The sequence below is a fragment of the Zootoca vivipara genome, chromosome 10 (genome assembly GCF_963506605.1).
Source record: "Zootoca vivipara chromosome 10, rZooViv1.1, whole genome shotgun sequence".
In the NCBI taxonomy this organism is placed as follows: domain Eukaryota; kingdom Metazoa; phylum Chordata; class Lepidosauria; order Squamata; family Lacertidae; genus Zootoca; species Zootoca vivipara.
In genome coordinates this window covers 69,702,762-69,727,629 of record NC_083285.1, presented here as the reverse complement: position 1 = coordinate 69,727,629, position 24,868 = coordinate 69,702,762, and the positions used below count along the sequence as shown (strand labels likewise).

Genomic DNA, 24,868 nt, shown 5'->3' with positions numbered 1-24,868 from the left:
GATGTGAGGTTGCAAGGAACCAGGCAGAGGGCCTTCTCGGTGGTGGCGCCCGCCCTGTGGAACGCCCTCCCATCAGATGTCAAGGAAATAAACAGCTATCTGACTTTTAGAAGACATGGGAAGGCAGCCCTGTTTAGGGAAGCTTTTAATGTTTGAAGTTTTATTGTGCTTTTAATATTCTGTTGGAAGCCACCCAGAGTGGCTGGAGAAACCCAGCCAGGTGGGCGGGGTATAAATTATTGATGACAATGATGATGTGGTATAAGATGCTTTAAATATATGGCTTGGCTATCACCCTGAAAGTCTCCTGGGCAAAGAAACAAGCCTTTGCTTGTTCTTAGTTTGGGATGCAGGTTGTGGAACTCTGGCAAACATTGACCTGGCAGAAGAAGGGGCTTCCTGGGTTGTAGAAGCTCCCAAATCCAGGCTTAAACAATGGAGGGAGGTGGAAGCAAAGGGGCTCTGAACTGATGTTTCAGCCAAGCAATGCCACAAGGATGTATTTTTTTCATTTGTTAGGGAATTTTATGGGGGGGGCACCCAAACGAGGCTTCATTTGGGACTCAAGATTGGCACAAATGCCCTCAAGGGGACCCCGTCTGATCCTACAACACCACTCTAGTATCGCACCAACACGAACCCCTCAAGATAAAGCCCTGTGTAATAAAGGGTCCCTTTCCTACCCTTTCTCTGTTGCCTGAGACTCTATGTAACCATATTTCTTTATGAATGAATACCTTGTATCTTTATTTCTAAATGAAACCCCCCTTTTTGCGACTCTGGCCAAGGGCTCTCAGGGATGCAGGGAACAGCCATAATCCTTTAAGCAAGAGGTCAGGTAGCCAGGGTGGTGCTTCTCTGCATATCCATAATCCATTCAGGTACCATCTCCTGCCATTCCCAACCCTCCGGACCCATTGTTTTTGACCCTCCGAAGCCAGAGGCAATACACACACCTGGACCCATTGCCCCCCCCCCGGCCATGTACTCAAGGATCCCCTCCCAGATACTTACTGGTACTTGCTTATCAATGTCCTGGGACATCGTGCATTGTTAAAGGTAAAGGTAAAGGGACCCCTGACCATTAGGTCCAGTCGTGACCGACTCTGGGGTTGCGCGCTCATCTCGCATTATTGGCCAAGGGAGCCGGCGTATAGCTTCCAGGTCATGTGGCCAGCATGACAAAGCCGCTTCTGGCAAACCAGAGCAGCCCATGGAAACGCCGTTTACCTTCCCGCTGTAGCGGTTCCTATTTATCTACTTGCATTTTGACGTGCTTTCGAACTGCTAGGTTGGCAGGAGCTGGGACCAAGCAACGGGAGCTCACCCCATCACAGGGATTCGAACCGCCGACCTTCTGATCAGCAAGCCCTAGGCTCAGTGGTTTAACCACAGCGCCACCTGGGTCCCACCTTATGTTTATCCTGTTTACCTCCTGTTACAGGTAGGTAGCCCTGTTGGTCTGAGTCAAAACAAAATAAAAAAATTCCTTCAGTAGCACCTTAAAGACCAACTAAGTTTTTATTTTGGTATGAGCTTTCATGTGCATGCACACTTCTTCAGATACTTACCTGGCAGGGGAGACACCATGATCATGAAGGTGGTTTTCCCAGGGTGAGGCTCATCCATTGCACTGCGGGTGTGCTGACCCTTGCGATTTCCCCAAATGCAGGAAACTCGACTGCATAATTTGTGGTAGTGGGGAACTGCGTTCGCGCTTTCCCCTGATTTTTCATTTTTTTTAAAAATAGAGCTAGTTTATTGTACTACTTCAAAATGCTGCACTAGAATCTTTACCATTGTTGTTGTTTAGTCGTGTCCGACCTCATGGACCATAGCACGCCAGGCACTCCTGTCTTGCACTGCCTCCCGTAGTTTGGTCAAACTCATGTTCGTAGCTTCAAGAACACTGTCCAACCATCTCGTCCTCTGTTTACCTCCTGTTTACCTGTATGCTAATGCCCCTTGTACCTTCCCCTTTTCTGACGTTTTACCCTGTCACAAGTGTGCATGTATGATGCTTTCGATGTGCATTATGGGATGGTGATGGGAAGTTTTAAAAGTTCTTGCAGCCCTGTTCACGGTGTTCAGTCTGGCATTGAACCTGCTGCGCAGTAATAAACCTTGCTGTTTGCTCCGGATCGTGGCTGGACTCCTTCCTTTTATACTCCGCAACGACCACAGGCCCTTCCCTGATGAGCTGGGTGGCTGAGCATTCTCGCACCCAGAATTTTGCCCTAACACACAGGGAGAGCTCTTGAGTTTGAATCCTGCTTGCTGGTTTCCCACTGGGACTTTTGTTTAACCACTGTGAGAACAGGATGCTTGTTAGGGCAAAATTCTGGGTGCGAGAATGCTCAGCCACCCAGCTCATCAGGCAAGGGCCTGTGGTCGTTGCGGAGTATAAAAGGAAGGAGTCCAGCCACGATCCGGAGCAAACAGCAAGGTTTATTACTGCGCAGTAGGTTCAATGCCAGACTGAACTTTTAAAAGTTCCCACCACCATCCCATAATGCATATCGAAAGCATCATACATACATCACTTGTGACAGGGTAAAACGTCAGAAAAGGGGAAGGGGCAAGGGGCATTAGCATACAGGTAAACAGGAGGTAAACAGGATTAGCATAAGGTAACAATGCACGATGTCCCAGGACATTGATAAGCAAGTACCAGTAAGTATCTGGGAGGGGATCCTTGAGTACCTGGAGGGGGGAAAACAATGGGTCCAGGTGTGTGTATTGCCTCTGGCTTCGGAGGGTCGGGAATGGCAGGAGATGGTACCTGAATGCATTATGGGTATGCAGAGGAGCACCACCCTGGCTACGTGACCTCTTGCTTAAAGGATTGTGGCTGTTCCCTGCATCCCTGAGAGTCCTTGGCCAGAGTCGCAAAAGGGGGTTTCATTTAGAAATACAGATACTGGGACTTCCGCTTGATCGCGGAGCTGGTCGGACGGGAGATTTCCAGCTGCGGGAATCTCCGGCGCTTTGGGGGCAAGGAAACCGCGACAACGGCGATGCGGGTTTCCATACAAGCCTCATATAGAGCGTTATGAGGACAGGATTCGGCGGGTGCCTGGACGTCTCCCCAGTAAACCCTAGTAAGGGTCGCTGAGAGCGGGTGAGGTCGAAGACTAGGGCACCATCGAAGCACTTTCGCTATCTCCGGAGCGCGCAGCCGCAAGTCCGACAGATCTTCAAGCGATCAAGTTCTCCAACCAAAACAAGCGACGATCTTTTAAATTGGCATCCCGTGAGTAAAAAGAATTTTATTAAAGTGTTGGATAATTTGGACATTATTCGATCTGCGGGGAGGAGCTAAAATGGAGGTCGCTCCTTCTCTGCTGCGTTAACAACGGAAGCAAGTAAGAATTGCTGCAATAACAAGGTATTTTGGACTTTGCAATATCAAAATCCAACCCTCGGGATCCCCCCCGCAGCAGGGCAGTGGGAGGGGGAAGACTGAGTTTAAATCGCCCTGTGAAGACAGTTTTTGGTGAAGGAGAAGCCGCCTCTCTCGCTGGGAGGGAGAGACCGGGTCAGACGGCTAGCTACATTGTAACGACGTGAGGGAATGGAACGTATACAGTGTTTCTGAACTGGATTACAAAGAGACATCGCAACAGCCAGGACTCCTGAAAAAAGATATTTTAAGACTTTTAAGCACAAAGGACAATTGGCAGCGTCTCAGCCTTCCTGCCGCTCGTTTAAGTATTCATTCTCTTTCGGTTTATGGATTATACTTTAATTTGTCTGCCAGTGGGAAAGTCTCTGTTACTGTGGAACTGGTGCGTCTTGGCAGCTGCAGCCGGCTGGCAGATAGTGGGAAAACGGTGACCTTGACATTCCAATCTTGCAAGCAAAGCAGCTTTTCAACGGTGGGAAGCCGCAAAACAGGAGAAGGAAGCCCAATTAACCCCTCAGTGACGGCAGAACTAGGAGCTTTATGCTGATATGGCAGGTGAGGGTCCAGGAGCAAGACCAAGGAGGAAATTGTCGGTCTCGCCAACTTTTGAAGATGAAGTGCTCAAAATGCTAAGTACCCTTAAGGAGGGGCAGGATAAATTACAGGAGACACAGGATAAACATACAGAGGATTTTAAAGAATTAAAAGAGAAAATTGGCACTTTGAAACAAGATGTACAGCAGGTGAAGGCTGATGTGGCAGGAGTGGAGACCAGAGTGGCGCACCTGGAAAATATAAGGGTGCAAGATCTGGAAAGCCAGCACTACCAAACGCAAGTGCAAATCGCGTTTCTGCAGATGAGGGAGAGGCAGATGAATTTGAGGATACGGGATTTTCCAGAGATAGAAAAAGAGGATTTAAAAGCTGTTCTAATCCAGGAATTTATGACGGCGTGGAATTTAACAAAGGAAGAACTAGAATCAATAATTGTAAAGGCATACAGATTCGGAGCAAAATCGAAGAAAAAGGACCCCAAATTCACAAGTGATTGTATGGTGGTCTTCCAGACAAAGGAACAAAGAGATAAAATTTTGGGATTACACTACCAGAGAAAGTTGAAAGTAAAGGGAAAACAGGTCATCTTTTTCAAAGACACCCCGAAATTCTTTTTGACCCTCAGAGAGAAATATACAAACCTCTTGACAAAGAAAGGTATACTCTTTCGCTGGGAATTTCCGGAGGGGATTTTTTTCAAATATCACCAGAAAAAAGTTTGGATTAAATCAGTGGAAGACAAGTTAAGATTTTTGGAGCAAAACGCAAAAGACTTTGAGAGAGAAAGAGGACCAGACACAGACCCACAAGCGTTGCCATCACCCCTCTTCGATCCTCTGCTAGGAGGAGCAAGACCAGGAGCAGCACCAGTCGGAAACTAAGCAGCTAAGATGGCGCTGAGAATACTTTCGTGGAATGTTCACGGTTTTAACTCAAAAGTGAAAAGGAACCAGGTTTATCATGTGTTGCGAAAACAGAACTTAAATGTGATATGTTTACAAGAGACACATGTGACAAGATCTCATAGAAAAATATTGCAAAATAAAAACCTGGGAAATGACTTTATATCATCGGACAAAGTTAAGAAAAGAGGAGTGGTGATTTATGTCAGGGAGAGATTAGAAGCCAAATTGATATTTAAAGATGAGGAAGGAAGATACGTTGCGGTTGAAGTAAAAGCGCAAGGCGAAAAATTCTTAGTAGTCGGAATTTATGCCCCAAATGATGCCAAATCTGAATTTTTCAAAAAATTGCATGATAGACTGTTGGATTATTTGGATTACAAAATAATTTTGATGGGAGACCTAAACGGGGTTGTATCCACGTTGATGGATAGGTCACAAAGACTAAAACTAACAAATGAAGGTAGGCTCCCTAAGACCTTCTTTGAGATGACAGATAACTTTGATATGATAGATACATGGAGGTTGAAAAACCCATTAGAAAAAGAGTATACGTTTTTCTCAGATGTACATCAAACGGGCTCCAGATTAGATTATATCTGGATTACAAGAGATCTGTCTCCAAAAATAACAAAGGTGGAAATCTGCCCAAAGACATTTTCTGACCACAATGCAGTTCTGTTGGAATTGAAACTGTTTCTGCAGGGTTCGTTTAGATGGAGAATGAATGATGCCCTGCTAAGGAATGAGCAGATAGTCCAAAAAGCCCAAAAGACCCTAAAAGACTATTTTGAAATAAATCTAAATAATGAAACGGAAAGAAGGGTCACATGGGATGCCAGCAAGGCGGTGATGAGAGGTTTTCTAATTCAACAAAACACAATAAGAAGAAAAACACAAGAAGCAAAGAAAGAGAGTATTTTAAACAGGTTAAAAGAGGAGGAGAAGAAATTAAGAGCCAACCCAAAAAACAAACAGATTCAAAAGGAAATAAAGGCATTACAAATACAGTATTCTCAATTAATAAAATTGGAACTAGAGTGGAAGGTGAAGATGATGAAGCAAAGAACCTTCGAATCAGCCAATAAATGTGGGAAACTGCTGGCATGGCAAATGAAAAAGAGACAAAAGCAAAGCACAATAAGCAAGATTATACAGGAGGAAAAGAAGATAAAGAAGATTCAGGAGAATTGGACCAATTTGTGGCCAAATATGGATTATCAAAAATTTCGACGCAAAATAAAACCCTACTCAATTGTAAGATAACAAGAAATGAAATTGAAACAGCAATCAATCAAATGCAATTGGGCAAAGCTCCAGGACCAGATGGATTGACTGCAAAATATTATAAGACTCTAAAGGACTGGCTAATACAACCACTAATGGAAGTATGCAACAAAATACTGGAAGGGGATCGGGCGCCAGAGTCGTGGAAAGATGCATTCATCACATTGTTGCCGAAAGAGGGGGCGGACAGAACTCAAGTAAAGAACTACCGCCCCATATCTTTACTAAATGTGGATTACAAAATTTTCTCAGTAATATGTGTTGTCTGCTCCCAAGTCTTTGGGGAGGGTGGAGCCTTTCCCCCCGACCCCCCGAGCTGCACCATATGGCCCATAGTAAATCCAGCAATGGAAAATTTCCCTTCCCTTGATGGCCTAAGCCAGTGGTTCCCAACAGGTGGTCCAGGGACCCCCAGGGGTCCGCGAGCTATGCCAGAGGGGTCCTCAAGATGCTATTAGATGCCAAGACTCTGGCCCGCCGGAACCGGCGGAACTGTCGCCGCCGGTGCGCGGACGCCAAGCGAGCCCGGTGGATCAACCGGGGAGTCACTGAAGGCCCCCCGGCGACCCCACCGGACCAAGGCTGAGTGCGTCCGGCTGGAGACTCGGCGGAACCCCTGGGCCTAGAGGCCCAAAACCGCCTTCCAGGCCGCGGACCCCGCGGCGACCGCGTGGGCGTCGGAAACGTCCGGCGGAGCAAGTGAGGAGCCGCTGAAGCCCGCTGGGCCAAAGCCGAGGGCGCCCGGCTGACGGCCGAGCGGAGCTCCGTGGCCCGAGACCTCCCACCGCGCAACGATCCTGGGGGGGCCTGCCTCGCGACTGCAGTCGCCATCACCCCTAGCTGCCCAAGAGGGGGAAAAAGCCCCCCCAAGCAAAGGCCCCCGATCCCGCAGCTCCTGCGCGCCACACGGGGAGCCTCGTGGGGGGACCCGAAGAACAAAGGCTGCACCAAACCTGCTGGCGCTGGCGCTCCTACCGCCGCAAATACAGCCACCCCCAGAGGAGGAGAAAAGAAGAGGGGACGACAGGGAAGAGAGGGCCCCACCACCACCCTCAACCCAGGTGAAAGGGTAGAAACCTTCCCCCCTCCAGAGGGAAACCCCCCGACCCCCACACCGCCGCCACCACAGCCACCACCACACCAACGCCGCCCCCCCAAGAAGGATAAAGAATAGAGGAAAACAACTGAAAAATAAATAAAACCATTTTTTAATTTTAGGATTAGGAATTAATGGGGGTCCTTGTCACAATAGCGGCTCGATGAGGGGTCCTCGAGAAAATTTTGTTGGGAACCCCTGGCCTAAGCGCATGCTCATTTTGCTTCGTGATTCATCCAGCCCTGCCCTTGGAAGGTGGTGGTCTCTCACTCATTGGAGGTTTCTCAACAGAGGTTGGGGGACCAACTGCCGGGGATTCCTGCTTTGCAGGGGGTTGAGCTAGATGACCTTTGGGGATCCCTCCAACCCCCAACCCCCCACCCCACCCCAAATGCTTTACTTCTTTGATTCATGGAGCTTCCCCACCAGCACTGGCTACAGATATGTAAAGGGTTGTTTTTATTTTACCAGCTTTTCTGCTGCAAGGGTAAATCCTGATACAGTGAAAGCATATTATGGGCTGGCATCATGGCCATTGCAACAAAGGAAACCTCATATGCACGAGGTGCATCAATTCTCCAATCTTGAAGCGTCTGCCTCTGAAGAGGAGGCACTGGCACACGGAAATGACACTCCAGGCAGGGTAGTCACCTTTGCAACTGTTGTTCCCCAAAAGCTATCAGAAACAGGATGCTGAACTAGGTAAACCTAGTCCTGAGGTGTCTATCACCTGCTCAATTTGAAGCACACCTGGTCCCCCTGAGCAGGTGGGCAGGCTACAGGCCACAACAGGTAAACCTGGTATAATCCCAGCCAATAAGCCCTCTTTCCGCCTTCCCCAAATATTTGCTCTCCTGAGCCGCTGGCATTCTCCTTGTCCTCCTCTCCTGATCGCTCTGCTTCATTTCAGCGATGAAATGGCCTCTTCCGAGAACCAGAATTATTGTTGATTTAGTTAAATGTGTCTTCCGCTTGGCCAGCTGAAGTTGTGCCTCCGGGACACTTGCAGGGATGGGTTTTATGAGAAATTTGTGGATGGATTGGAAAAGGAAAAGGCTGGACTATGACACTCGGGTTTGTTGTTTGTGTCACAAAAGGGCAGTGTGTTCAAAAATGGATTTTGGATCAAGTTTGGCAACTCCGAGGGGCAACAGACACAATGGGTTGTCTGCGCCAACCCCTTTTGGCTAAGCAAAATATCCACACCAGACTCACAGGTGAAACTCGGAAAATTAGAATATTGTCGAAAAGGGAGTTTATTTCAGTAATGCAACTTATTATTTATTATCTTTCTTTTAAGATTGCCGGAATTAAGATTGCCGGAAGAAATATCAACAACCTCAGATATGCAGATGACACAACCTTGATGGCAGAAAGTGAGGAGGAATTAAAGAACCTTTTAATGAGGGTGAAAGAGGAGAGCGCAAAATATGGTCTGAAGCTGAACATCAAAAAAACCAAGATCATGGCCACTGGTCCCATCACCTCCTGGCAAATAGAAGGGGAAGAAATGGAGGCAGTGAGAGATTTTACTTTCTTGGGCTCCGTGATCACTGCAGATGGTGACAGCAGTCACGAAATTAAAAGACGCCTGCTTCTTGGGAGAAAAGCAATGACAAACCTAGACAGCATCTTAAAAAGCAGAGACATCACCTTGCCGACAAAGGTCCGTCTAGTTAAAGCTATGGTTTTCCCAGTAGTGATGTATGGAAGTGAGAGCTGGACCATAAAGAAGGCTGATCGCCGAAGAATTGATGCTTTTGAATTATGGTGCTGGAGGAGACTCTTGAGAGTCCCATGGACTGCTAGAAGATCAAACCTATCCATTCTTAAGGAAATCAGCCCTGAGTGCTCCCTGGAAGGACAGATCGTGAAGCTGAGGCTCCAATACTTTGGCCACCTCATGAGAAGAGAAGAATCCTTGGAAAAGACCCTGATGTTGGGAAAGATTGAGGGCACTAGGAGAAGGGGACGACAGAGGACAAGATGGTTGGACAGTGTTCTCGAAGCTACGAACATGAGTTTGACCAAACTACGGGAGGCAGTGCAAGACAGGAGTGCCTGGCGTGCTATGGTCCATGGGGTCACGAAGAGTCGGACACGACTAAACGACTAAACAACAACATCTTTCTTTTAATTTTTACAAATGCTTTCTTTTGGAAATTCCACAGTAATAAAACAAATCGTTACAATAATACAAAAATAAACACTGCTATTTCATTAATTACATTCCATTCATAATTGACCCGCCTAACGACAAAGAATTACAATTACAACAAATAAAGGCTTGACATATCTTGCTTTGCATGTTCTGCATCTATCTCATATACTGGTTTCACCTTTTAAGTTGCATTACTGAAATAAATGCACTTTTCGCCGATATTCTAATTTTCCGAGTTTCACCTGTATATCTGGCTTAATAGCCGTTGTGCCAAGAAATCCTGGGGAATTCTGTGGATTTCTAACAGGAGACACACAGGATTCTTTGGAGGAAAGCTACGCCAGCCTCTTCCATGCTCCTTGCAAAAAGGAACCTAGCGTGAGAAGTCATAACCTACCCAGAGGAAGGATTCCAGGAAGAGTGGTGGACACCCTTCGCTGAACATTTTTAAGCAGAGGTTGGATAGATATCTGTCATGTAGGATCTAGTTGAGATTCCTACATTGCAGGGGAGTGGACTAGAGGACCCTTGGGGGTTCCTTCCAACCCTACAATTCTATGAGAGGGTAGGCACATTCAATGGTACCTTGGATCCCAAATTTAACCCATTCCAGAAGTCCGTTCCAAAACCAAGGCATGCTATGAGATAGAAAGTACCTCTACTTACGAATTTAATGCGTTCCGAATGCACATTCTTAAGTCGAAAAAATTTGTAAGTCGAATCCCATAGGAATGCATTGGGAGAACCCTATCTAAAAATTTGTAAGTAGAAAAAATCCTATCTAAACCGCATCCAAGATGGCAGATGGAGCTCAGTTCGTAAGTAGAAACATTTGTAAGTAGAGTTGTTCGTAAGTAGAGGTACCACTGTAATGCAAAATGGATTAATCCGTTCCAGACTTTGGAAAACAACCCCTGAAACAGCAATTTAACATGAATTTTTACTACCTAACGAGACCATCGATCCATAAAACAAAAGCAATACACAATGTACTGCAGTCACACAATCAGTCTATCAGGAGCTGAACTGGGTTCCACACAGGCACAAAAACAAAAGAAAAAAGAACCGCAAAAACACACACAGACACCAAAAAAAAAAGTAAAAACAGACGGACCTCAGCGTAACACTCAAATCGGAAGCATAACACTCAAAACGGAGCACGTTCGGCTTCCGAAAAAAGTTCGCAAACCGGAACAGTTACTTCCGGGTTTGCAGTGTGTGAGTTCTAAGTTGTTTGAGTACCAAGGCGTTTGAGAACCAAGGTAGTATTGTACATTCTCCCAGCCCTGTGAATGCTAGAAATTGCAGCGGGGGGCCGTTTCTGGCCACTTTCCCTTCATCCTCCCTGGCATGAGGACAAGAAAGGGGGCACCTCAGCAGGGGCAGGAACATAAGCTGGAAACGCCAAGCCACCACCACCACCCCCCAAAAAGTGCTGCCACCATGCTGCTCACACCCAGCCATATAGTTTTATTACGCTTTGGATTTCTCTCTCTAGTCTCTGCCAGCCGGCGCCTCAGTTTTCCCAGTGCCATCGCTGCCCAGCCTTCATCTCCGGCGCCTCTGCCCGCCTCTCTACTTCAGGCCTGCGGCAGCCAGGCTGCTCAGTCGGTTAAGGGGCTGCAGCCACGTAGGTGTCTCTTGCTGCCAGAGTCCGTAGCTCCTGCTGTCCATCCATGGCAGGAGGTCCAAATCCCTCTCACAGGTCCTGAGCTCTCGGCTGTGCCGGCGGGACATCTTGGAGAGACGCCCTTTGCACCGGGCGCAGACCAGGGGGGCAGGCATGTCGTAGAACAGCACTGAGGGGCAGAGCACAGGAAAGTGGGTGAAGGAGGTGGGAGGGCTCAGGTTGCACCACAAAGGCGCCCCTGAAAGGTGGAATTAAGGGGGCAGGCATGAGGCCACCCCAAACACCAGGCCCTATATATATATATATATGCCCTCCTCACCGCTCCAAACTGTGGAGCTGGCACTGCTACAGGTGCCTTATAATCATACCTGCCAAGTTCCTCTCTGAAAAATAAGGGACCGGACCGAAATTAGCATACTGGAAGTAGCGTGGTGGCCATTTTGGAACTGGGCGGAGCATGCTCAGAAGTGACTTTTGATGCTGCTGTGCCCAGTTCCAAAATGGCTACCGCACCAGAAGTCGCGCTGCAGCCATTTTGGAACTGGGCAGAGCAGCATCAAAAGTCGCTTCTGAGTATGCTCCGCCCAGTTCCAAAATGGCCGCCGTGCCAGAATAAACTGGGGGAAAACAAAAAAACCCGGTTTTTTTGGCTGGGGACAGCTGGAAAAACGGGGGTTTCCCGGGGAAAACGGGAGACTTGGCAGCTATGCTCATGATCACCGTACATTTTGGAACTCCCTGCCTATTGACATGGCTTTTCGGCACCGAGTAACGTTTTTGTTGAGATGAGTCTACGCAGATCTCAGTAATGAGGATGGGTTTTTAGATTTATCGCTTAAAAATGAAAAATTATTAGAAAAACTACTCATCAGTTTACACAAAATGTAACATACACCCCAAAACATTCAATAACACCCCCCAAAATTTTCAATAACAAAAGTAAAAAAGTTTTTATTTTGGTATGAGCTTTCGTGTGCATGCACACTTCTTCAGATACAGTGAAATGGAAGTTTCCAGGCACTTATGTAGGGAAGGGGTGGGGAGGGGTGGGGATGGGGAGGGGGGATCACTCAGAAGGGTGGTGGAAATGGGTGATTGACTGGCTGATAGCTGTTGATGACCGCAAACGACTGCAAATGGTTTTGCATGAAAAAGCAAGGGTTGAGATGGCTGAAGATCGCTTATCATGTATAATGAGATAAGAACCCGATATCTCTGTTCAAACCAGGTCCCTCCATGGTTTTGAGCTTGGTGATAAGTTGCAATTCAGCAACTTCTCTTTCCAGTCTATTTCTGAAATTCTTTTGTAGTAAGACAGCTACTTTGAGATCTTGTATAGAATGTCCTGGGAGATTGAAGTGTTCTCCTACTGGTTTTTCTGTCTTCTGGTTCCTGATGTCAGATTTATGTCCATTTATCCTTTGGCGTAGGGTTTGGCCTGTTTGTCCAATATAGAGAGCTGAAGGGCACTGTTGGCATTTGATGGCATACACAATGTTAGAGGATGAGCAATTAAATAGTCCTGAGATGGTATGTTGGATGTTGTTGGGGCCAGTAATGGTGTTGTCTGGGTGTATGTGGCAGCAAAGTTGGCATCTGGGTTTATTGCAGGCTCTGGTACCAGTGTCCATGTTAAGTCTGGTGGTTGTATTATTGTGGGTGAGGAGTTGTTTAAGATTGGGTGGCTGTCTGTAGGCAATGAAAGGTCTTCCTCCCAGAGCTTGAGAAAGGGAGCGGTCATTGTCCAGGAGAGGCTGTAGATCTCTGATGATGCGTTGTACTGTTTTAGCTTGGGAGCTGTATGTGATGACTAGTGGTGTTCTGTTATTTTCTTTTTTGGGTCTGTCTTGCAGCAGGTTCTCTCTAGGTATCTGTCTGGCTCTGTTGATCTGTTGTTTAACTTCATCAGGTGGATATTTTAGTTCTAAAAAGGTTTGCTGTAGATCTCTTAGGTGAGATTCTCTGTCTGTAGAGTTGGAACAGATGCGGTTGTAACGTAAGGCCTGGCTGTATACGATGGATTGTTTGTTATGTTTGGGATGGTAGCTAGAAGCATGTAGATATGTTTGTCGGTCAGTTGGTTTTCTGTATAAGGTGGTGTCTATATGTCCATCCTGTATTTTTATAGTAGTGTCCAAAAAATGTATTTCTTGCATAGATTGGTTCATTGTTAGGTTGATGGTGGGGTGAAAGTCATTGAATGTCTGGTGGAAGGTTTCCAGGGTCTGTTGTCCTCACCCACAATAATACAACCACCAGACTTAACATGGACACTGGTACCAGAGCCTGCAATAAACCCAGATGCCAACTTTGCTGCCACATACACCCAGACAACACCATTACTGGCCCCAACAACATCCAACATACCATCTCAGGACTATTTAATTGCTCATCCTCTAACATTGTGTATGCCATCAAATGCCAACAGTGCCCTTCAGCTCTCTATATTGGACAAACAGGCCAAACCCTACGCCAAAGGATAAATGGACATAAATCTGACATCAGGAACCAGAAGACAGAAAAACCAGTAGGAGAACACTTCAATCTCCCAGGACATTCTATACAAGATCTCAAAGTAGCTGTCTTACTACAAAAGAATTTCAGAAATAGACTGGAAAGAGAAGTTGCTGAATTGCAACTTATCACCAAGCTCAAAACCATGGAGGGACCTGGTTTGAACAGAGATATCGGGTTCTTATCTCATTATACATGATAAGCGATCTTCAGCCATCTCAACCCTTGCTTTTTCATGCAAAACCATTTGCAGTCGTTTGCGGTCATCAACAGCTATCAGCCAGTCAATCACCCATTTCCACCACCCTTCTGAGTGATCCCCCCTCCCCATCCCCACCCCTCCCCACCCCTTCCCTACATAAGTGCCTGGAAACTTCCATTTCACTGTATCTGAAGAAGTGTGCATGCACACGAAAGCTCATACCAAAATAAAAACTTAGTTGGTCTTTAAGGTGCTACTGAAGGAATTTTTTTATTTTACTTCGATCCAGACCAACACGGCTACCTACCTGTAACCAAAAGTAAAAAAGGATGTTGACCTAAATAAAAATAACTCAGCTGCTGATTTTATGTATGCTAGATTCATCGCTGTTGAATATTTTAATTGCCAATAATAATCAGACTGTTTTATTATTTTCGCAAACCACTTTGAGGTTTTCTACAACCAAGCGCGCTGTAAATTTCATCAGATAAATAAAATGTATTAGCAGCCTCTGGGCAATGCAGTTTTATCCGACAGAGGAGGGCAAATAAAATTGTGGCTATAGGTGGTCACAGAAAATCTGGTCTGATGGGTCTTAGTCTGAGCAAGGGAGTCAGCATGGAGTAGTGGTCAGAGTGCCAGACTAGGACCTGGGAAAGACTCAGGTTCAAATCCCCCCTCAGCCCTGAAGCTTTCACTGTGTGTGCTGGGGTCATTCACTGCCTGTGAGCCTAACCCACCTCCCAGGGCTGTTGTGGGAATTAAATGAGGACTAGGTCCTGAGAGACAAGGGTTCAAATTCCCACTTGACCCAAAACTCACAGGGGGTGTCCCTGGGGGCCGGTCGCTGCCATCTCTCAGTCTAATCTACTTTACAGGGTTCTTGGGAGGATTAAATGAGGAGGGGGAGGAAACCACAAATGCCCCCTTGTGGTCCTTGGAGGAAAAGCCAGGATATGGATGCAATTAAATAAGCAGCAAAGTGCTTCCTTCTGTTAACAATCCCAAATCTAGAACCACTAATCTGGATTAATCAGTGCCCAAAAGGTTAAACCAGCCCTGTCTGGGGGCTCCAGCTCCTTGCACTGCAGAGGTTGCGCTGAGAGTGGGAGTTTCTGGTGCCCAGTTAGGAAAAGGAGTTCCTTCTTCCTCTCCAGAAGATTCTGGGACCCATTTTCTGTCTCAGCGGTTCCTCTTCTGGAGTCTCCATCCTATCGGCAGCTACAGCTGCTCTGTTAAAACGGAAGGAGCCTCTTGGCTCAGCTGGGGAATTTGTGAGACGCCAGTTAAAAAGGGAAAGGGAAAGGCCCCCTGGACGGTTAAGTCCAGTCAAAGGCGACTCTGGGGTTGCAGCGCTTATCTCCGCTTTCAGGCCAAGGGAGCTGGCGTTTGTCCACAGACAGCTTTCCGGGTCATGTGGCCAGCAGGACTAAGCCGCTTCTGTTGCAACGGGACACCGTGATGGAAACCAGAGTGCACAGAAATGCCGTTTACCTTCCCATCGGACTGGTACCTATTTATCTACTTGCACTTTGACATGCTTTCGAACTGCAGGAGCTGGGACTGAGCGACGGGAGCTTACTTCGTTGCTGGGATTTGAACTGCTGACCTTCTGACCGGCAAGCCCAAGAGGCTCAGGGGTTTAGACGACAGCGCCACCAGTGTCCCTAAACCACCAGTGGCCCCCTTTGGAAAGAGACAAGTTGGCCTGTGGACTCCAGGCACTGGTAACTTCCAGGCGGTGCTACTGCAAAACCATTTACGTGTGGCTGCCCTTGAAGACGCCTCGGAAACTGCAGCCACCCCCAAATGCAGCAGCTGGATTCCTGTCTGGGGTTCTCATATAACCCCCATTTTAAAACAGCTACACTGGTTGGCGGTTCATTTCCAGGCCCAATTCAAGAGCTTTGTGTTGGTGTTTAAAGCCCCAAATGACTCGGGCTGCAAATACAGTGGTACCTTGGTAGTCAAACAGCTTAGCATCCAAACAAATCCGCTCCTGAATGCTGCAAAACCCAGAAGAGAGTGTTCCAGTTTGCAAACGTTTTTCGGAAGCTGAACGCCCGACATGGCTTCCGATTGAGTGCAGGAAGCTCTTGCAGCCAACCGGAAGCCGCACCTTGCTTTTCAAACGGTTTCAGGAGTCGAACGGACTCCCAGAATGGATTAAGTTCGAGAACCAAGGTACCACTGTATCTGAAAGGCCACCTCCTTCCATACAGGCCCTTTTGGGTGCTGGGATTGGCAGAGGGGGGGCTCATGATGGTTCCTCCACCCCCAGAGACTTGGGGTTGGCATCCCGAGGGAGAGGGTTTTCTCTGTTGCGGCCTCTAAGCTGTGGGCCTCCCTCCCCACAGAGGTGTGCCTGACACCTTCATTACTCTGCTTCCATCCCATAGCAGAGACACACCTCTTTGCTCTGGGCTTTCGCCGCTCAAGGTACATGTCCTTAAGGACGCACCTTCGTTTTGCGCCTGGAGGTTGTTTTAATCTGTTTTTAACATTGTGCTTTAATGCCTTAACTCGAGCTAGCAATACATAAATTCAGAGCCATCTTTCCTATTGGGCTGACTGGCGCGCCAACCTCTGACCGGCCTCTGAGGGGTGCCCCAGCGAGTGGGGGAGCTGCGCAGAGCAAGCACCCCTTGCCGCCCACGTGGAGGCGAGGCCGTGGTGTGCTGCGGAAAGGGCTCCGGCGGCTCCCGAGTCTGGCTCCTCCACGGCGTCTCCTCCCTACCAGCAGCGCAGCCCTCGTCCACTTCCAGAGCTCCGGCATCATTCCGAATTTGTGTTGGCCGAATCTCGCGGAGAAGGCGGTGCAGGCCGCTCCCTCCCCCGGCACCTTCCCCGGGCTGCTCAGTCGTGGGGCCCAGAGGCGCCTCACCTCGCTCCACCTTTGCAACCCCCCGCCCGCCTGGCACAGCCAAGCAGAAACCAGGGCGCCGCCACCGCCACTGTCTTATGTGCACTGGGCACGCCGGAGAAGGCCCCGCACCGCCCCCAGCATGACCAACCTCGGCCCACTGCTCCGAACGGGCAGCCAGAGAGGAAGGAGAAACGTAAGGAGCCCCGCCACGTGGCCCCGGGCTGGGCTGGTATGGGTTGCGGATCCCGGCGCGTAGAGCTGTGCTCCACGTGGCTTTTCGGCGGCTCTAGCCCACGTGCAACGCGGTTTTTGCCCAGGGCGTGCGCAGAGGTTGCCCAGCGCTTGCCTTTCCCTGGGCGGGAATGCGGAACGGGGCATGGAAGAGACGCACTTGCGGCGCCATCTTCATATGGGTGGCAGGTGGGGAGAGTGGGGCTGCCCTCTCTCTGTTCTTCTGGCAGTACCTCACACACATGTGCACATGAGCTCACATGGTTACCAGTGCCACTCTTCCTGGGTGGGGGCGCCGGAGGGATATTGGAATGGGGGAGGGGGTGCCAGATATCCTTGAGACAGGCCTGCATAAATTCATAGCAATGAGAATCCTGCTCCCTCCAAATGTTGCAGGACTCTAGCTGCCAACATCCTTTACCATTCACTGTGCTGGCTGGGCGTTATAGCGCAACACAGCTGGAGGGCACCCGGTTTGGGAAAGGCTCCTCTATGCCCAGAGCCGTTAACTTTGACCAGGCATCCCCAAACTTCGGACCTCCAGATGTTTTGGACTACAGTTCCCATCATCCCTGACCACTGGTCCTGTTAGCTAGGGATCATGGGAGTTGTAGGCCAAAACATCTGGAGGGCCGCAGTTTGGGGATGCCTGACTTTGACCCTCATCCCCAGAAGATCCTGAGGGCCTTTGCCATGCCACGCACCTGCTCCACTTTGGAAAAGGAGACCTGAGTGTCTGTCCCCCCCCCCTCCCACCCTTCCTCCCTCTGACTCTGCACACCTGAGATTTGCTCAGTGGCATTTCATGGCAGGTCTGGTGGGTGCCTGCTATTGGCGGAAATAAGCACCTTTTGGGGGGGGAATTGCTTACCTTTAATGTCATTGGACAAAGCAGAGAGTTCGTCCTTGTAATCTCCCTGAAAGGACACCCTGTCAGAGAAGAAGACAAAATGCAACTCAAGGATGTGGCTTAAACTATTTGGAATGTACCTCAAAGCTCTGTGTTCTGTTTTAGGTATGCTAATAAATAATAATAATAACAATAACAATAACAACAACAACAATAATAATAATAATAATAATAATGATAATAATAATAATATTGCTATTATTATTTATACCCTGCCCATCTGGCTGGGTTTCCCCAGCCACTCTGGGCAGCTCCCAACAGAATATTAAACAGAAAAAACTTCAAACATTAAAAACTTCGCTTAACAGGGATAGTTAATCAGCAGAACTCACTCCCACAGGAGGTATAAAAAGAGGTTGCCAATGGCCCATCCTGTTCTCACAATTGCCAACTGGGTGCCCATCATGGGAAACCAGCAAGCAAGAGCTACTCTTTCCCCTCCCGTGGTTTCCAACGACTGGATTCAGAAGCGTCGCTGCCTCCCTCCATAAATCCTTTTTTAAAGCCATCTCAGTTGGTGGCCACCACTGCCTCAGGTGGCAGTGAGCTCCACCATTTAACTATGTGTTGCATATAATCCCAAAACTGTAGAGTTGGAAGGGACCCCAGGGGTCATCTAGTCCAACCCCCGGCAATGCAGAAATCACAACCAAGGCGTCCACCACTAAAGCAATTTATTTGCCTTTAAAGCTCATTCCGCTTTCCCAGCCATCACACAGCACAGAATGAACTTTGTTGCTCTGTGGGTGATCCCTGCTTGCCCATTTTCTGTCCCTCCAGCCCAGAGCTGCAGTTTCCTCCCCACTGACCTGGGCAGCCCCCCCCACCCCCGGCTAGCCACAGGCAGAGGAAGTGGCGCCCTGCCCAATCTCATTGCCTGCCGACCATTCCCAGGGCACCCCCTTTGATGTGCCAAAAAATGTGCCCTCGAGCCTGCAAAAAAACGCTCCAGCCTTTGTGCCTGGGAAGCGTCCGTTAGGACCTGAACCAACAGATCCAAATTATCATTATTATTTATTAACTTTGCATGCCCCCCTTTCATTTGTAGATTTCAGGGCAGTTGACAGCATAACTGTCAAGAAAAGATTCTGACGAAACATCAGGAAGACACAAGAGGTGTCCAAATTCATGGAGTCACAATGGCTATGCATGCAACCCTTCCGAACCCCAGAGGGGAGAGTTGCCCTTGTGTTCGAATCCTGCTTGCTGCTTTCCCACGATGGGCATCTGGCTGGCCACTGTGAGAACAGGAGGCTGGGCCAGGTGGGCCCCATTTGGCCTGACCCAGACGGCTGTTCTGATGTTCTTAGATTAACTCAGGTTGGGCAGCCGCCTGCCTGGGATAATTTCTGCTGTGAATCCTGCATTCTATGGGGTTAGAATCATAGAGTTGGAAGAGACCCCAAGGGCCATCCAGTCCAACCCCCTGCCAAGCAGGAAACACCATCAAAGCATTCTTGACATATGGCTGTCAAGCCTCTGCTTAAAGACCTCCAAAGAAGGAGACTCCACCACACTCCTTGGCAGCAAGTTCCACTGTCAAACAGCTCTTACTGTCGACAGTGGGTTGGGCTAAATGCCCCTCCCAGCTCTACAATTTTGTGTCCGTTGGTAACAAGCCCCACTTACTTCCTCTTCCCTTTGTCCTTCGGGGGGCTTTTCGAGATGTGGGCGACGGCACCCGTCACCTTCTTGCCTGCTTTCTTCATTGCACTCCTTCCCCGGGACACCTTGTCCACATACTGAAGCCATAACGTGGGGGGGGGGAAGAGAGAGAGAGAACCAGAGAGGCTGCTGTGAATCCAAGGCACTCCCGTTTCCCCCTGGCTGCCCCCCACCCAGTTCATTTATTTATAACAAATATCTGTATGCCGCTCTGTCATAAAAATGCATATCAAAGCTGTTTGCAGCAAAACACTGCCAAAGTTACAAAACAAGCACCAATTGACCATTCTTCAAATTATTATTTGCAGGTGTTTAATTTTACGGTTTACTATTAGATTCGAATGGATGATTAAATATTGTTTTGCAGTGGTACCTTGGTTCTCAAACGCCTTGGTTCCCAAACACCGAAAACCCAGAAGTAAGTGTTCCGGTTTTCTAACGTTTTTCAGAAGCCAAATGTCCGATGCGGCTGTCGGCTATTGTTTCTGGGGCGCCTGCACCAATCAGAAGCCACACCTTGGTTTTTGAACATTTCGGAAGTCAAACGGACTTCCAGAATGGATAAGTTTGCTGCTTTTGTTTTTGCTTTTTATTTTGCGTTTTTGTTTTTGAGGCTTTTTCAGTTAATTTGTTTTTGTGACTGTGTGGAACCCAGTTCAGCTATTGATTGATTGATTGACTGACTGATTGTATGACTGCAGAAATGGATAAAAGCCCCCCATCCAAACAATGACTATCATCAGTGCAGGATAGGGGGGGGGAAATAATTTTTATTTTTATCATCTACAATACTGTCTTATTTATTTTATAGTAGAGTGCATTGACTATTGCTTTCATTTTATGGAACAATGGTCTCATTAGATGGTAAAATTGATGTTAAATTGCTTTTTTAGGGGTTGTTTTTAAAAGTCTGGAATGGATTAATCCATTCCCACTTGGAAGGGAGGCTCACTTTCACAGCCACTGCCTCTCAGCCAAACCGTCACAGGGTTCTTGTGGGGATTAAATGAGAAGCAGGAAAACCATGTAATATCTGTTCTGCATTTGCAAGAACCCGATTTGGAACTCCCTGCCTATTGATAGCAAGCATGCGTCTTCAATGCATTCTTTCTGGTGCCTAATAAAAGCAGCTTCTGTTTAGACCAACCTGCCCAGATGCCAAGAAGGTTGGCATGAATTCTAGCCTGTTTCAGTAGAGGCAGTGAGCATTTTAGGCGCATCTGGTATGTGCCTGTCTGCCCACACGCACATCATGCGAAACCCTGAAGCGACCAAAAAATTTCACAAAAAGAGGCCAAAGGCGGAACAGGGAGTTTGCAGGCTTTTCCAATGGTGTTTCAAATATACCCTCTTTCACTTAAATGCATCTGAATGTAACCCCCACATAAATGGGGGTTTGCCTGTATTTTAACTTTTTGTACATTTTAAAGCATTGCAGCAAATTCTTCCGGGTTTATCTTTTGTAACCTGATTTGAGGTTTTTCTCCCCGCACAATCAAGTGGTGTATCTATATATATATAAAAATGTAGGCATTGCGTGCGCAGATGTCCCAGCCTTTCACTGTAACCGCTGCACCGCACTGCAACAAATTTGGGCACAACATACCTTGCCCATCAGGGAGGGATCTAGCATTTAAAAATTATCAAAAAACCACACCTTTCACAGCGGGGCCAGTCACATGGATGTGCCGCGGGGGTGGGGGGGAGGGGGCTCGATAGCTCATGGGTCGGAACAGGGTGGGGACAGTCACAGGGATGAACCGGGGGTGGGGGTGGAGGGATGAACCGGACAGAGTGGGGGGAATCACAGGAAAGAACCACAGCAATGCGTGGCCGGGCCAGCTAGTTTTAAATAAAAGCACACATTCTACTCATGTAAAAACATGCTGCTTCCCGGACCATCCGTGGGCCGGATTGAGAAGGCGATTGGGCCGCATCCGGCCCACGGGCCTTAGGTTGCCTAAAGGTAAAGGTAAAGGGACCCCTGACCATTAGGTCCAGTCGTGACTGACTCTGAGGTTGCGCACTCATCTCGCATTATTGGCCGAGGGAGCCGGCGTATAGCTTCCAGGTCATGTGGCCAGCATGGCAAAGCCGCTTCTGGCAAACCAGAGCAGCACATGGAAACGCTGTTTACCTTCCCACTGTAGCGGTTCCTATTTATCTACTTGCACTTTGACGTGCTTTTGAACTGCTAGGTTGGCAGGAGCTGGGACTGAACAGCAGGAGCTGGGACTGAACAACAGGAGCTCGCCCCGTCACAGGGATTCGAACCTCCGACCTTCTGATCAGCAAGCCCTAGGCTCAGTGGTTTAACCCACAGCGCCACCTGCGTCCCACTGGGTTGCCTACCCCTGTTCTATCACATGTGCAAAGGAAGGATGCTCCAGCCAGGAGAAACAAGAAGTTTCGACTGGCTGGACCAAACATTCCCTCGCATGTCTTCTCTGGCATTACAAGGAATGTTGTACTTGACTGCCTCTCATGGATCACATCTCACAAGAACCACCCACCCACCCCCCCGGCAAGACCTCGGACCGTGTCCTTCCCTTTGCCGGAGTTTGCAAGAAGAGCAGCCTCCTTACCTCACCCGAGGAGGTGCTGGAGGGGCTGCTGGCGCTGGGGACCAAGCTGTGGCGGATGCGAATGTTGGGGTCCTTGGTGGTGATGGAGAGACCCTTCTGCAGGATCTCGGCCAGGCGGCTCCACAGGGCAAAGACGGCGCGGGGGTGCTCCTGGTGCAGCTGCAGGTAGTAGACCTTCCCCGTCACAGTCTGAACGCGCAGGATGCGCTGGGCTTCATCGTGGACGGACAGGCGGACGTAGCGCAGGGGGAGCAGCCTGGGGCAAAGCGGCGGAACCGGTCAGGATACGGGCGCTGCTAGGCAGGGGAGGCTCAGAAACAGTGTGGTGAGAGGGGTGGATTAGGACATGCAGTGCCCTATTTATGTATAAGCCAAACAAGCTCTAGCTTAGGGGCCCCCCAAAAAAATTAAAGGAAAAAAACTGGATGTACATTTCCAAAATATAAGATAAAAAACATAAAATATAACCTACATACAGCAACACTGTATGTAGAGGGCCTTCTCGGTAGTGGCGCCCGCCCTGTGGAATGCCCTCCCATCAGATGTCAAAGAGACAAACAGCTACCAGATTTTTAGAAGACATCTGTTTAGGGAGGCTTTTAATGTTTAATCGATTATTTTATTCTTCTGTTGGAAGCCACCCAGAGTGGCTGGGGAAATAATAATTTATTATTATTATTATTATTATTATTATTATTATTATTGTTATTATTTGTATTGTATTGTTTGTATTTGTATTGTTTTGTATTGTGTAGGCGCCTATGATGCAAGTCATGGTCCCCGCCTGCTAGCCTCCTCCCTAAAATATCCCTGGTTTGCTCCTTTCTATATATAGGGTGCCTACATTCTGCATGGACGGGTTGCATGGCAACAGGTGCAAATGGCTTTACAGTAGATCCCTATTAGGTCCATAAATTACCATATAGCATATATTCAACACAAAAACCAGTGACCATTTGCTGCTGACAAAAGACAGCTGGACATAGAAAGGGCCCCATTACCTTCAGGAGCTTAGGGCTTCATCGGATCTAAATCCAGCCCTGAGGACACGGGAGAGACCTGGTTTCGAATCCCCCCTCAGTTGTGAAGCTCATATTGGGCCAGACTCTGCCTCTCTGCCTAAGCTACCTCACTATGTATGCCACCTTGAGTGATGCAGAATGCAATAAATAAAAAGAAGTGAATGAATAAACCACCTGACACCCAGGATTTTGTGAAATAACTGTGCTATCGTCAATAAACGATACAAAAATCAAGGCCGTACCGAGTCAAACTCGCCTATCTTGGGTTATTCCTCTTATCACCCCCAGAGGGAGAGCTAAGAGTTGCAAAAGTGCTAGACTATAGCAACAGATCCCTTTTCTACACTTTACCTGGTCAGCTCTAGAGGGGGAAGCCTTAAAGCCTTGCTGTGGCTCCTCCGGCTCGGGACCCTGTGGCGCCCCATCAGCAAGACGTTGGGGAGTGGTAGGCAGGGGTCCGAGGAAGTCACTCCCATGGTCACGATGGTGGGCGAATTCGTGATGTCCACCCATTTCCCCTTCTTTGTCACCTGTCGAATAAAAGCAAGCACCACCCCCCGGCCCAAACCAGGCTAAAATCACAAGTTGGAAGGGGGGACCCCCAGGGGCCATCTAGTCCAACCCCCTACAATGCAGGAATGTCAGCTGAAGCATCCCTGGCAGGTGGCCATCTGACCTCTGCTTAAAAACCTCCCGGGGGGGGGGGGGAGAGCTACCTGGATGAAGTTGCTCTCAAAGACCGCTGAGTTGGGAAACAGGTTGTAATCCGGGGAGCGGACCAGCTGGCAGAGCAGGCCCCCTTCCAGGCCCAGCTCCTCCCCAGCACTGTGCTTGCGAGCCAAGGCCCCTCTAGACATGGGCACTCAAGGGGGTGAGCATGCCTCGGGGGGGCCTCGGTTGCCACTCTCGGCCCTCCCTGGCCCAGCCAGCCAGCAGCATCCGGGCTCCTCTGCTGCAGCATCAGCGATGACACCCTGCTGAGGGGCGGGGCTACCTGGCTGAAGCTGTGATGTCACACTGGCCAGCAAGGGGGGGCTGTTCCTGTGAGGGGGCAGTTGCTGCCCAGCGGAGGCATCAGCAACACAGCCAGTCACAAGAAGGGGTGTGTGCGTGTGTTTCTGTTCCTTTTAGCCCTTCTGGAAGTAAGCTTCTGGGTAGCACAGAATGCTTCTTCAATCATAAACATTCACGGGGGTTTTCCATACCTGTCCTCTGCAGAGGAGGAACACTTCAACTGATTTATTCTTAAGGCATATTTTGAAATCAGTCACCCTTCCTTCACAAAACCAGAACCCCTTGCCAGCAAGTGGGGGTGACGGGGGGAGCTTTTTAAAGCACCCCGTTTTCCTGCTCCAAAAAAATTTCCCTCCCCACAAATAAAGAGCTCGCATTTTGAATTTCACATATATTTAAAAAGAGTTGCCATTTATTGAAGTAATCACAAACGTTCCCTTTCAAGAGAGGCCAGCTCAACAGGCTTAAAATGTCCATCCTTCTTTCTTCGGAGGGGGAGAGGCAGCGAAGAATTTAGAATACAGCCTTCTGCTTTTCCATCAAAATCAGAAGATCCAGGAGGTGATTTGGAGCACAAAAAGGCTAGAATTCCCCCAAGTCTGTCCTTAAAAAGACTCTTAGCTGGTTCCATTAAAACTCTTAGCAGCTGCCACCAGGGGGCATGTGAGAGCCCTTCCTTTGCAGCTGACTTTGCTCCTTCCAGACAAAATAGCATCCTTTTAGGGGTGTCTTCGTAAACCACAGATATTAAAAGCACAGGGATTTTGTTTGAAGCACCTCAAGAAGAGCAGGGCAGCCTGGCAACACCAGGCGTAGGTATCT

At 48.5% G+C, this 24,868-nt stretch overlaps 1 protein-coding gene and 1 non-coding gene across 2 annotated transcripts; one reads left to right on the top strand and one right to left on the bottom strand.

The window, feature by feature from the left end:
- Window positions 1–1,563: 1,563 nt before the first annotated feature.
- On the top strand, window positions 1,564–1,727 carry LOC118091590 (U1 spliceosomal RNA). The gene has a single exon (XR_004693402.1). It is a non-coding gene; the product is annotated as a U1 spliceosomal RNA (small nuclear RNA).
- Window positions 1,728–8,741: 7,014 nt separating this feature from the next.
- On the bottom strand, window positions 8,742–24,868 carry LOC118090892 (Golgi-associated RAB2 interactor protein 1A-like). The gene is made up of 6 exons (XM_035127223.2): window positions 23,749–24,868; window positions 23,384–23,562; window positions 22,011–22,266; window positions 19,390–19,502; window positions 17,722–17,780; window positions 8,742–11,206 (listed from the first exon to the last, which is right to left on the bottom strand). The coding sequence occupies exons 1-6, from the start codon at window positions 23,887–23,889 to the stop codon at window positions 10,983–10,985; spliced, it is 972 nt and encodes a 323-aa protein (XP_034983114.2). The 5' UTR covers window positions 23,890–24,868; the 3' UTR covers window positions 8,742–10,982.

Coding starts and splice junctions, on each gene's coding strand:
- LOC118090892 (XM_035127223.2), bottom strand. CDS start 23,889: ATGTCTAGAGGGGCCTTGGCTCGCAAGCACAGTGCTGGGGAGGAGCTG. Junction 23,563..23,748: donor TTGAGAGCAACTTCATCCAG/GTAGCTCTCCCC, acceptor TTTATTCGACAG/GTGACAAAGAAGGGGAAATG. Junction 22,267..23,383: donor CCCCCTCTAGAGCTGACCAG/GTAAAGTGTAGA, acceptor GCTTTGCCCCAG/GCTGCTCCCCCTGCGCTACG.